The sequence below is a fragment of the Petromyzon marinus genome, chromosome 85 (assembly GCF_048934315.1).
Source record: "Petromyzon marinus isolate PM22_M1 ecotype Great Lakes invasive population chromosome 85, UKy_Petmar_22M1.pri1.0, whole genome shotgun sequence".
Classification (NCBI taxonomy): Eukaryota; Metazoa; Chordata; class Hyperoartia; order Petromyzontiformes; family Petromyzontidae; genus Petromyzon; species Petromyzon marinus.
Genome location: NC_133750.1, coordinates 6,265,751 through 6,279,376, shown reverse-complemented (window position 1 = coordinate 6,279,376; position 13,626 = coordinate 6,265,751). Strand labels below are relative to the sequence as shown.

Below are 13,626 nucleotides of genomic sequence, written 5' to 3'. Positions count from 1 at the left end.
CTCTCCCCGTGTCCCTCTCCCCGTGTCTCCCCGTGTCTCCCTGTGTCTCTCTCACCGTGTCTCTCTCACGGTGTCTCTCTCCCCGTGTCTCCCCGTGTCTCCCCGTGTCTCTCTCACCGTGTCTCTCTCCCCGTGTCTCTCTCCCCGTGTCTCCCCGTGTCTCCCCGTGTCTCTCTCACGGTGTCTCTCTCCCGTGTCTCTCTCCCCGTGTCTCCCCCGTGTCTCCCTGTGTCTCTCTCATGGTGTCTCTCTCACCGTGTCTCTCTCACCGTGTCTCTCTCCCCTGTGTCTCACTGTGTCTCCCTGTGTCTCTCTCACCGTGTCTCTCTCCCCGTGTCTCTCTCCCCGTGTCTCCCTGTGTCTCTCTCATGGTGTCTCTCTCACCGTGGCTCTCTCCCCGTGTCTCTCTCCCCGTGTCTCTCTCACGGTGTCTCTCTCCGCGTGTCTCTCTCCCCGTGTCTCTCTCACGGTGTCTCTCTCACGGTGTCTCTCTCCCCGTGTCTCCCTGTGTCTCTCTCCCCGTGTCTCTCTCCCCGTGTCTCCCCGTGTCTCCCTGTGTCTCTCTCCCCGTGTCTCTCTCCCCGTGTCTCCCCGTGTCTCTCTCACGGTATCTCTCTCCCCGTGTTTCCCCGTGTCTCCCTGTGTCTCTCTCACGGTGTCTCTCTCACGGTGTCTCTCTCCCCGTGTCTCCCTGTGTCTCTCTCACCGTGTCTCTCTCCCCGTGTCTCCCTGTGTCTCTCTCCCCGTGTCTCTCTCCCCGTGTCTCTCTCCCCGTGTCTCCCTGTGTTTCTCTCACCGTGTCTCTCTCACGGTGTCTCTCTCCCCGCGTCTCTCCGTGTCTCTCTCCCCGTGTCTCTCTCCCCGTGTCTCTCTCCCCGTGTCTCCCCGTGTCTCTGCCCCTGTGTCTCTCTCCCCGTGTCTCTTTCCCCGTGTCTCCCCGTGTCTCCCTGTGTCTCTCTCCCCGTGTCTCTCTCACCGTGTCTCTCTCCGCGTGTCTCTCTCCCCGTGTCTCCCCGTGTCTCCCCGTGTCTCTCTCCCCGTGTCTCTCTCCCCGTGTCTCTCTCCCCGTGTCTCCCCGTGTCTCCCCGTGTCTCTCTCACCGTGTCTCTCTCCCCGTGTCTGTCTCCCCGTGTCTCCCTGTGTCTCTCTCACCGTGTCTCTCTCACGGTGTCTCTCTCCCCGTGTCTCTCTCACGGTGTCTCTCTCCCCGTGTCTCTCTCACGGTGTCTCTCTCCGCGTGTCTCCCTGTGTCTCTCTCCCCGTGTCTCTCTCTCTCTGTGTCTCTCTCCCCGTGTCTCCCCGTGTCTCTCTCCCCGTGTCTCTGCCCCTGTGTCTCTCTCACGGTGTCTCTCTCCCCGTGTCTCTCTCCCCGTGTCTCCCCGTGTCTCCCTGTGTCTCTCTCACCGTGTCTCTCTCACGGTGTCTCTCTCCCCGTGTCTCTCTCCCCATGTCTCTCTCACGGTGTCTCTCTCCGCGTGTCTCTCTCCGCGTGTCTCTGCGTGTCTCCCCGTGTCTCTCTCCCCGTGTCTCTCTCCCCGTGTCTCTCTCCCCGTGTCTCTCTCCCCGTGTCTCTCTCACCGTGTCTCTCTCACCGTGTCTCTCTCCCCGTGTCTCTCTCCGCGTGTCTCTCTCCCCGTGTCTCCCCGTGTCTCTCTCACTGTGTCTCTCTCACGGTGTCTCTCTCACCGTGTCTCCCCGTGTCTCTCTCACCGTGTCTCTCTCTCACCGTGTCTCTCTCACCGTGTCTCTCTCACCGTGTCTCCCCGTGTCTCTCTCACCGTGTCTATCTCCCCGTGTCTCTCTCCCCGTGTCTCCCCGTGTCTCCCGGTGTCTCTCTCCCGGTGTCTCTCTCCCCGTGTCTCCCCGTGTCTCTCTCCCCGTGTCTCCCTGTGTCTCTCTCACCGTGTCTCTCTCCCCGTGTCTCCCCGTGTCTCTCTCACGGTGTCTCTCTCCCCGTGTCTCCCCGTGTCTCCCCGTGTCTCTCTCACGGTGTCTCTCTCCGCGTGTCTCTCTCCCCGTGTCTCTCTCCCCGTGTCTCCCTGTGTCTCTCTCACGGTGTCTCTCTCCGCGTGTCTCTCTCCCTGTGTCTCTCTCACCGTGTCTCTCTCTCTCCGTGTCTCTCTCTCACGGTCTCTCTCTCCGTGTCTCTCTCTCACGGTCTCTCTCTCCGTGTCTCTCTCCCCGTGTCTCTCCCCGTGTCTCTCTCCCCGTGTCTCTATCCCCATATCTCTCTCCCCGTGTCTCTCTTCCCGTGTCTCCCTGTGTCTCTCTCACCGTGTCTCTCTCCCCGTGTCTCTCTCGCCATATCTCTCTCCCCGTGTCTCTCTCCCCGTGTCTCCCTGTGTCTCTCTCACCGTGTCTCTCTCCGCGTGTCTCTCTCCCCGTGTCTCCGCGTGTCTCTCTCCCCATGTCTCTCTCCCCGTGTCTCTCTCACCGTGTCTCTCTCTCCCCGTGTCTCCCCGTGTCTCTCTCCCCGTGTCTCTCTCTCCCCGTGTCTCTCTCTCACCGTGTCTCTCTCCCCGTGTCTCTCTCCGCGTGTCTCTCTCTCACCGTGTCTCTCTCCCCGTGTCTCCGCGTGTCTCTCTCACCGTGTCTCTCTCCCCGTGTCTCCGCGTGTCTCTCTCCCCGTGTCTCTCTCCCCGTGTCTCCGCGTGTCTCTCTCCCCGTGTCTCTCTCACCGTGTCTCTCTCCCCGTGTCTCCCCGTGTCTCTCTCCCCGTGTCTCTCTCCCGGTGTCTCTCTCCCGGTGTCTCTCTCCCCGTGTCTCTCTCCCCATATCTCTCTCCCCGTGTCTCTCTCCCCGTGTCTCCCTGTGTCTCTCTCACGGTGTCTCTCTCACGGTGTCTCTCTCCCCGTGTCTCCCCGTGTCTCTCTCCCGGTGTCTCTCTCCGCGTGTCTCCGCGTGTCTCTGCGTGTCCTTCAGGACCATCTTCGTCATCGTGGTCTACCTACAACGTGATGCTGGCGGCTTTCACCCTTCCTCGCCTGACGAGGTGGATCTTGATGAGGTGGGTGGGTGGGTGAGTGGGTGGGTGGGTGGGTGAGTGGGTGAGTGGGTGAGTGAGTGGGTGAGTGAGTGGGTGAGTGGGTGGGTGAGTGGGTGAGTGGGTGAGTGGGTGAGTGAGTGGGTGGGTGGGTGGGTGAGTGGGTGGGTGGGTGAGTGGGTGAGTGAGTGGGTGAGTGAGTGGGTGAGTGGGTGGGTGAGTGGGTGAGTGGGTGGGTGAGTGAGTGAGTGGGTGGGTGGGTGAGTGGGTGGGTGGGTGGGTGAGTGGGTGGGTGGGTGGGTGAGTGGGTGGGTGGGTGAGTGGGTGGGTGGGTGGGTGAGTGGGTGGGTGGGTGGGTGAGTGGGTGGGTGAGTGAGTGGGTGGGTGAGTGGGTGGGTGAGTGAGTGGGTGGGTGGGTGAGTGAGTGAGTGGGTGGGTGGGTGAGTGGGTGGGTGAGTGGGTGGGTGAGTGGGTGGGTGGGTGGGTGAGTGGGTGGGTGGGTGGGTGAGTGGGTGAGTGGGTGAGTGAGTGAGTGGGTGGGTGAGTGGGTGAGTGAGTGGGTGAGTGAGTGAGTGGGTGGGTGAGTGGGTGGGTGAGTGGGTGAGTGAGTGAGTGGGTGGGTGAGTGGGTGGGTGAGTGGGTGGGTGGGTGGGTGAGTGAGTGGGTGAGTGGGTGGGTGAGTGAGTGAGTGGGTGAGTGGGTGGGTGAGTGAGTGAGTGGGTGGGTGGGTGAGTGGGTGAGTGGGTGGGTGACTGGGTGGGTGAGTGAGTGGGTGGGTGGGTGGGTGAGTGGGTGGGTGAGTGAGTGAGTGGGTGAGTGAGTGGGCGAGTGGGTTAGTGAGTGAGTGAGTGGGCGAGTGGGTTAGTGAGTGAGTGACTGAGTGACTGAGTGAGTGAGTGAGTGGGCGAGTGAGTGAGCCAGTGGGTGGGTGAGTGAGTGGGCGAGTGAGTGGGCGAGCGAGTCTGGTTATAATCTCTCTCTCTCTCCCCCCCTGTTCCCTCCCCTCCCACCAGCTCATCCCACCATCACCCCCCTCCTCCTCCTCCTCCTCCTCCTCCACCTCCTCCACGTCACCACCTCGCCAACGACTGGGCCGAGACACCTCCTCCTCCTCCTCCTCCTCCTCGCAGCCTCTGCCTCCATCGCCGCTCTCCCCACCGCCGTCCCACCCATCGCTCCCGTACGTCTCCGCGCGGATTCAGCAGGCGGCCCAGCTAGGAGCGGCCACTTTCACGTTGGGCGACGGACAGTCTCACGGAGGCTACTGGAACCGCCCCATCACTCCGGGCAGGGAGTTTGGGGTGTTCATCGCCCTGCCCGTAGAGGGTGACAGAGGCACGGTGAGTGGGTGGGTGGGTGGGTGAGTGGGTGAGTGGGTGGGTGAGTGAGTGAGTGGGTGAGGGAGTGGGTGAGTGGGTGAGTGGGTGAGTGGGTGGGTGAGTGGGTGGGTGGGTGAGTGGATGGGTGAGTGGGTGGGTGGGTGAGTGAGTGGGTGGGTGGGTGGGTGAGTGGGTGGGTGAGTGGGTGGGTGGGTGAGTGGGTGGGTGGGTGGGTGAGTGGATGGGTGAGTGGGTGGGTGAGTGGGTGAGTGGGTGGGTGAGTGAGTGAGTGGGTGGGTGAGTGAGTGAGTGGGTGGGTGAGTGGGTGGGTGGGTGGGTGGGTGGGTGAGTGGGTGGGTGGGTGAGTGGGTGGGTGGGTGAGTGGGTGGGTGAGTGGGTGAGTGGGTGAGTGAGTGAGGGAGTGAGGGAGTGGGTGAGTGGGTGAGTGGGTGGGTGAGTGAGTGGGTGAGTGAGTGAGGGAGTGAGGGAGTGGGTGGGTGGGTGGGTGAGTGGGTGGGTGAGTGAGTGGGTGGGTGGGTGGGTGAGTGAGTGACTAGGTAAGTGATTGACTAGGTGAGTGAGTGAGTTGGTCAGTGGGTGAGTGGGTGGGTGAGTGAGGGGTGAGTGGGTGAGTGAGGGAGTGAGGGAGTGGGTGGGTGAGTGGGTGGGTGGGTGAGTGAGTGGGTGGGTGGGTGAGTGGGTGGGTGGGTGGGTGAGTGGGTGGGTGAGTGAGTGAGTGGGTGGATGGGTGAGTGGGTGGGTGAGTGGGTGGGTGAGTGGGTGAGTGGGTGGGTGGGTGAGTGGGTGGGTGGGTGGGTGGGTGAGTGAGTGGGTGGGTGAGTGGGTGGGTGGGTGGGTGAGTGAGTGAGGGAGTGGGTGAGTGGGTGGGTGAGTGGGTGATTGGGTGAGTGGGTGGGTAGGTGGGTGAGTGAGTGAGGGAGTGGGTGAGTGGGTGGGTGAGTGGGTGGGTGGGTGAGTGAGTGAGTGGGTGGGTGGGTGAGTGGGTGGGTGAGTGGGTGGGTGGGTGAGTGGGTGGGTGGGTGAGTGAGTGGGTGAGTGGGTGGGTGGGTGGGTGAGTGAGTGAGGGAGTGGGTGAGTGGGTGGGTGAGTGGGTGATTGGGTGAGTGGGTGGGTAGGTGGGTGAGTGAGTGAGGGAGTGGGTGAGTGGGTGGGTGAGTGGGTGGGTGGGTGAGTGAGTGAGTGGGTGGGTGGGTGAGTGGGTGGGTTAGTGGGTGGGTGGGTGAGTGGGTGGGTGGGTGAGGGAGTGGGTGAGTGGGTGGGTGGGTGGGTGAGTGGGTGGGTGGGTGAGTGGGTGGGTGAGTGAGTAGGTGAGTGAGTGAGTTGGTGAGTGAGTGAGTAGGTGAGAGAGGGGTGAGTGAGGGGTGAGTGGGTGAGTGGGTGGGTGAGTGAGTGAGGGAGTGAGGGGGTGGGTGAGTGAGTGAGGGAGTGGGTGAGTGGGTGGGTGAGTGGGTGGGTGGGTGGGTGAGTGGGTGGGTGGGTGGGTGAGTGGGTGGGTGGGTGGGTGAGTGGGTGAGTGGGTGGGTGAGTGAGTGAGTGGGTGGGTGAGTGAGTGAGTGAGGGAGTGAGGGAGTGGGTGAGTGGGTGGGTGAGTGGGTGAGTGGGTGGGTGGGTGGGTGAGTGAGTGAGGGAGCGGGTGAGTGGGTGGGTGGGTGGGTGAGTGAGTGGGTGGGTGAGTGGGTGGGTGGGTGGGTGAGTGGGTGGGTGGGTGGGTGAGTGGGTGAGTGGGTGGGTGAGTGAGTGAGTGAGTGGGTGGGTGAGTGAGTGAGTGAGGGAGTGAGGGAGTGGGTGAGTGGGTGGGTGAGTGGGTGAGTGGGTGGGTGGGTGGGTGAGTGGGTGGGTGGGTGGGTGAGTGAGTGAGGGAGCGGGTGAGTGGGTGGGTGGGTGGGTGAGTGAGTGGGTGGGTGGGTGAGTGGGTGGGTGGGTGAGTGGGTGGGTGGGTGGGTGAGTGGGTGGGTGAGTGGGTGGGTGAGTGGGTGGGTGAGTGGGTGGGTGGGTGGGTGAGTGGGTGGGTGGGTGAGTGGGTGAGTGGGTGAGTGAGTGGGTGGGTGGGTGAGTGAGTGGGTGCGTGAGTGGGTGGGTGGGTGAGTGGGTGGGTGGGTGAGTGGGTGGGTGAGTGAGTAGGTGAGTGAGTGAGTTGGTGAGTGAGTTGGTGAGTGAGTAGGTGAGTGAGGGGTGAGTGAGTGAGTGGGTGAGTGAGTGAGTGGGTGAGTGAGTGAGTGGGTGAGTGAGTGGGTGGGTGAGTGGTTGAGTGAGTGAGTGAGTGGGTGAGTAAGTGAGTGGGTGAGTGAGTGGGTAAGTGAATGGGTGAGTGAGTGAGTGGGTGAGTGAGTGGGTGAGTGGGTGAGTGAGTGGGTGAGTGAGTGAGTGGGTGAGTGAGTGGGTGGGTGAGTGAGTGGATGGGTGAGTGAGTGAGTGGGTGAGTGAGTGGGTGAGTGAGTTGGTGAGTTGGTGAGTGAGTGAGTTGGTGAGTGAGTGAGTTGGTGAGTTGGTGAGTGAGTTGGTGAGTTGGTGAGTCAGTGAGTGAGTTGGTGAGTGAGTTGGTGAGTTGGTGAGTTGGTGAGTGAGTTGGTGAGTGAGTTGGTGAGTGAGTTGGTGAGTTGGTGAGTTGGTGAGTGAGTTGGTGAGTGAGTTGGTGAGTGAGTTGGTGAGTTGGTGAGTGAGTTGGTGAGTGAGTGAGTGAGTTGGTGAGTAAGTTGGTGAGTTGGTGAGTGATTTGGTGAGTGAGTTGGTGAGTTGGTGAGTGAGTTGGTGAGTGAGTGGGTGAGTGAGTTGGTGAGTTAGTTGGTGAGTGAGTTGGTGAGTGAGTTGGTGAGTGAGTTGGTGACTTGGTGAGTGAGTTGGTGAGTGAGTTGGTGAGTTGGTGAGTGAGTTGGTGAGTTGGTGAGTTGGTGAGTGAGTTGGTGAGTGAGTGAGTGAGTTGGTGAGTGAGTTGGTGAGTGAGTTGGTGAGTGAGTTGGTGAGTGATTTGGTGAGTGACTCTGCCTCATCCTCAGCGCTCGTTTGTGGTGAGTGGCCTCTCTGAGCCCCTGGTGAGCGGCGTGGTGAGCGGGGTGGTGAGCGGCGTGGAGGAAGAGGAGGTGGTGAGCGATGAGGGGACGCTGATCTGGGTGCTGGGTCCTGTCATGGCCGTCGTCTTCATCATCGCCATGGTCATCGCCATCATCATCCTCAAGAGGTGGGCGGGGAGCGTCGCCGTGGCAACCGTCACCACGGCAACCGTCACCACGGCAACCGTCACCACGGCTACTGATGATGATACTGCTGATGATGATGATACTGATGATGATGATGATACTACTACTACTGATGATGATGATACTACTGATTATGATGATGATCATGATACTGATGATGATGATACTGATGATGATGATACTACTGATGATGATACTACTGATGATGATGATACTACTGATGATGATCATGATGATACTACTACTGATGATGGTGATGATGATACTACTGATGATGATACTACTACTGATGATGATGATACTACTACTGATGGTGATGATGATACTACTACTGATGATGATACTACTGATGATAATGATGATGATACTACTGATGATGATGATGATACTACTACTGATGATGATGATACTACTGATGATGATGATACTACTACTGATGATGATACTACTACTGTTGATGATGATACTGATGATGATACTGATGATGATACTGATGATGATGATACTACTGATGATGATGATGATGATACTGTTGATGATGATACTGATGATGATACTACTACTGATGATGATGATACTGATGATGATGATACTACTACTGTTGATGATGATACTACTACTGTTGATGATGATACTACTACTGTTGATGATGATACTACAACTCATGATGATACTGATGATACTACTACTGATGATGATACTGATGATACTACTACTGATGATACTGATGATGATACTGATGATTATACTACTGATGATGATACTGATGATGATACTGATGATGATACTACTGTTGATGATACTGATGATGATACTACTACTGTTGATGATGATACTACTGCTGATGATGATACTACTGATGATGATGATGATGATATTATTGATGATGATGATACTGATGATGATGATACTACTGATGATGATGATGATACTACTACTGATGATGATGATACTACTGATGATGATGATACTGATGATGATGATGCTACTGATGATGATGATAATATTGATGATGATAATGATGATGATGATACTGATGATGATGATACTGATGATGATGATTCTGATGATGATGATACTGATGATGATGATGATACTACTGATGATGATGATACTGATGATGATGATACTGATGATGATGATACTGATGATGATGATACTGATGATGATGATACTGATGATGATGATACTGATGATGATGATACTGATGATGATACTGATGATGATGATACTGATGATGATACTGATGATGATACTACTACTGATGATGATGATACTGATGATGATGATACTACTACTGTTGATGATGATACTACTACTGTTGATGATGATACTACAACTGATGATGATACTGATGATACTACTACTGATGATGATACTGATGATACTACTACTGATGATACTGATGATGATACTGATGATGATACTGATGATTATACTACTGATGATGATACTGATGATGATACTACTGTTGATGATACTGATGATGATACTACTACTGTTGATGATGATACTACTGCTGATGATGATACTACTGATGATGATGATGATATTATTGATGATGATGATACTGATGATGATGATACTACTGATGATGATGATACTACTACTGATGATGATGATACTACTGATGATGATGATGATACTGATGATGATGATACTACTGATGATGATGATGATAATGTTGATGATGATACTGATGATGATGATGATACTGATGATGATGATGATACTGATGATGATGATGATGATACTGATGATGATGATACTGATTATGATGATAGTGATGATGATGATGATGATACTACTACTGATGATGATGATACTGATGATGATGATACTGATGATGATGATACTGATGATGATGATACTGATGATGATGATACTGATGATGATACTGATGATGATGATACTGATGATGATGATACTGATGATGATGATACTGATGATGATGATACTACTACTGATGATGATACTGATGATGATGATGATGATACTGATGATGATGATACTGATGATGATGATGATACTGATGATGATGATACTGATGATGATGATACTGATGATGATGATGATGATACTGATGATGATGATACTGATGATGATGATACTGATGATGATGATACTGATGATGATGATACTGATGATGATACTGATGATGATACTACTGATGATGATACTGATGATGATACTGATGATGATACTACTACTGTTTATGATGATACTGCTGCTGATGATGATACTACTGATGATGATGATGATATTATTGATGATGATACTGATGATGATACTACTACAGATGATGATGATACTACTGATGATGATGATACTACTACTGATGATGATGATACTACTGATGATGATGATGATACTACTGATGATGATGATGATACTACTGATGATGATGATGATACTACTGATGATGATGATACTACTACTGATGATGATGATACTACTGATGATGATGATGATACTACTGATGATGATGATGATACTACTGATGATGATGATGATACTGCTGCTGCTACTGCTGCCAGGAAGCACACGGAGTCTGACTCTGGCAAGTCGGGATCACAGACTGACAAACGGGGAGCTTACGAGACGGTGGCTATGGACCCCGTGGAGATGCATAGACTCAACCATCGCTCACCCGGTGAGGAGCGCTCACTCACCCGCTCACCCACTCACTCACCCAGTCACTCACCCAGTCACTCACCCACTCACTCACCCGCTCACCCACTCACTCACCCAGTCACTCACTCACCCAGTCACTCACTCACCCAGTCACTCATCCACTCACTCACCCGCTCACCCACTCACTTACCCAGTCACCCAGTCACTCACCCACTCACTCACCCAGTCACTCACTCACCCAGTGACTCACCCAGTCACTCACTCACTCACTCACCCAGTCACTCACTCGCTCACCCACTCACTCACCCACTCACGCACTCAGTCAGTCACTCACTCACTCACCCAGTCAGTCACTCACTCACTCACTCACCCACTCACTCACCCAGTCACTCACTCACTCACCCAGTCACTCACCCAGTCAGTCACTCACCCAGTCACTCAATCACCCAGTCACTCACTCATTCACTCACCCACTCACCTAGTCACTCACTCACCCAGTCACTCACTCACCCAGTCACTCACTCACCCAGTCACTCACTCACTCACTCACCTAGTCACTCACTCACCTCACTCGCTCACTCACTCACCCAGTCACTCACTCACCCACCCACCCACCCACTCACTCACTCATCCACTCACTCACCCAGCCACTCACCCAGCCACTCACCCAGTCAGTCACCCAGTTAGTCACCCAGTCACTCACTCACCCAGTCACTCACCCAGTCAGTCACCCACCCACTCACTCACCCAGTCAGTCACCCAGTCACTCACCCAGTCACTCACCCAGCCACTCACTCACTCACCCAGTCACTCACCCAGTCACTCACTCACTCACCCAGTCACTCACTCACTCACCCACTCACTCACTCACTCACCCAGTCACTCACTCACCCAGTCACTCACCCAGTCACTCACCCAGTCAGTCACTCACCCAGTCACTCAATCACCCAGTCACTCACTCACTCACCTAGTCACTCACTCACCCAGTCACTCACCCAGTCACTCACTCACCCAGTCACTCACCCAGTCACTCACTCACCCAGTCACTCAATCACCCAGTCACTCACTCACTCACTCACCTAGTCACTCACTCACCTCACTCACCCAGTCACTCACCCAGTCACTCACTCACCCAGCCACTCACCCAGTCAGTCACTCACTCGCTCACTCACCCAGTCACTCACCCACCCACTCACTCAGTCACTCACTCACCCTGTCACTCACCCAGTGTCTCACTCACTCACCCACTCGCTGACTCACTCACGCAGTCACCCACTCACCCAGTCACTCACTCACCCAGTCACTCACCCAGTCACTCACTCACTCACTCACCCACTCACCCATTCACTCACTCACTCACTCACCCAGTCACTCACTCACTCACTCACTCACCCAGTCACTCACTCACCCAGTCACTCACCCAGTCAGTCACTCACCCAGTCACTCACTCACTCACCCAGTCACTCACTCACCCAGTCACTCACTCACCCAGTCACTCACCCAGTCACTCACTCGCTCACCCACTCACCCACTCACTCACCCACCCAGTCACTCACTCACTCACCCAGTCACTCGCTCACTCAGTCACCCACTCACTCACCCACCCAGTCACTCACTCACCCAGTCACTCGCTCACCCACTCACCCACTCACTCACCCACCCAGTCACTCACTCACTCACTCACCCAGTCACTCACCCAGTCACTCACTCGCTCACCCACTCACCCACTCACTCACCCAGTCACTCACTCACTCACTCACCCAGTCACTCGCTCACTCACTCACCCAGTCACTCACTCACCCAGTCACTCACTCACTCACCCAGTCACTCACCCAGTCACTCACTCACTCACCCAGTCACTCACTCACCCACCCAGTCACTCACTCACTCACCCAGTCACTCGCTCACCCACTCACCCACTCACTCACCCACCCAGTCACTCACTCACTCACTCACCCAGTCACTCACCCAGTCACTCACTCGCTCACCCACTCACCCACTCACTCACCCAGTCACTCACTCGCTCACCCACTCACTCACCCAGTCACTCACTCACTCACTCACCCAGTCACTCGCTCACTCAGTCACCCACTCACCCAGTCACGCACTCACTCACTCACTCACCCACCCACTCACTCACCCACCCACTCACTCACCCACTCACCCACCCACTCACTCACCCACCCACTCACTCACTCACCCACCCACTCACTCACCCACTCACTCACTCACCCACTCACTCACTCACCCACCCACCCACCCACTCACCCACCCACCCACTCACTCAACCACTCACTCACCCGCTCACCCACTCACTCACCCAGTCACTCACTCACCCAGTGACTCACCCAGTCACTCACTCACTCACTCACCCAGTCACTCACTCGCTCACCCACTCACTCACCCACTCACGCACTCAGTCAGTCACTCACTCACTCACCCAGTCAGTCACTCACTCACTCACACACTCACTCACCCAGTCACTCACTCAGTCACTCACCCACTCACTCACCCACTCACTCACCCAGTCACTCACTCACTCACCCAGTCACTCACCCAGTCACTCACTCACCCACCCACCCACTCACTCACTCACTCACCCACTCACTCACTCACTCACCCAGTCACTCACTCACCCACCCACCCACTCACTCACTCACTCACACACTCACTCACGCAGTCACTCACCCAGTCACTCACTCACACACTCACTCACCCAGTCAGTCACTCACTCGCTCACTCACCCAGTCACTCACCCCCCCACTCACTCAGTCACTCACTCACTCACCCAGCCACTCACCCAGTCAGTCACTCACTCGCTCACTCACCCAGTCACTCACTCACTCACTCACCCAGTCACTCACCCAGTCAGTCACTCACCCAGTCACTCAATCACCCAGTCACTCACTCACTCACTCACCTAGTCACTCACTCACCCAGTCACTCACTCACCCAGTCACTCACTCACCCAGTCACTCACTCACTCACCTAGTCACTCACTCACCTCACTTGCTCACTCACTCACCCAGTCACTCACTCACCCACCCACCCACCCACTCACTCACTCACTCATCCACTCACTCACCCAGCCACTCACCCAGCCACTCACCCAGTCAGTCACCCAGTTAGTCACCCAGTCACTCACTCACCCAGTCACTCACCCAGTCACTCACCCACCCACTCACTCACCCAGTCAGTCACCCAGTCACTCACCCAGCCACTCACTCACTCACCCAGTCACTCACCCAGTCACTCACTCACTCACCCAGTCACTCACTCACCCACTCACTCACTCACCCAGTCACTCACTCACCCAGTCACTCACCCAGTCACTCACTCAGTCAGTCACTCACCCAGTCACTCAATCACCCAGTCACTCACTCACGCACCTAGTCACTCACTCACCCAGTCACTCACCCAGTCACTCACTCACCCAGTCACTCACCCAGTCACTCACTCACCCAGTCACTCAATC

General features: G+C 55.5%; 2 protein-coding genes and 2 pseudogenes across 2 annotated transcripts in view; 3 read left to right on the top strand and 1 right to left on the bottom strand.

Moving 5' to 3' along the window:
• LOC116938443 (receptor-type tyrosine-protein phosphatase delta-like) overlaps window positions 1-13,626 on the top strand; it is a 137,050-nt gene that overhangs the window by 74,824 nt on the left and 48,600 nt on the right. Inside the window, 4 exon segments of the mRNA XM_076057929.1 lie at window positions 2,923-3,007; window positions 3,997-4,323; window positions 7,317-7,498; window positions 10,055-10,170. Of these exon segments, the coding sequence (XP_075914044.1) occupies window positions 2,923-3,007; window positions 3,997-4,323; window positions 7,317-7,498; window positions 10,055-10,170 (710 nt within the window).
• On the bottom strand, window positions 6,263-7,301 carry LOC142907935 (uncharacterized; annotated as a pseudogene).
• Window positions 11,253-12,505, top strand: LOC142907928 (uncharacterized; the record flags this gene model as incomplete). The annotated part of the gene is made up of 1 exon (XM_076057928.1): window positions 11,253-12,505. A coding segment is annotated over one exon (1,242 nt), but the record flags the coding sequence as incomplete, so codon positions are not given.
• On the top strand, window positions 12,504-13,280 carry LOC142907934 (uncharacterized; annotated as a pseudogene).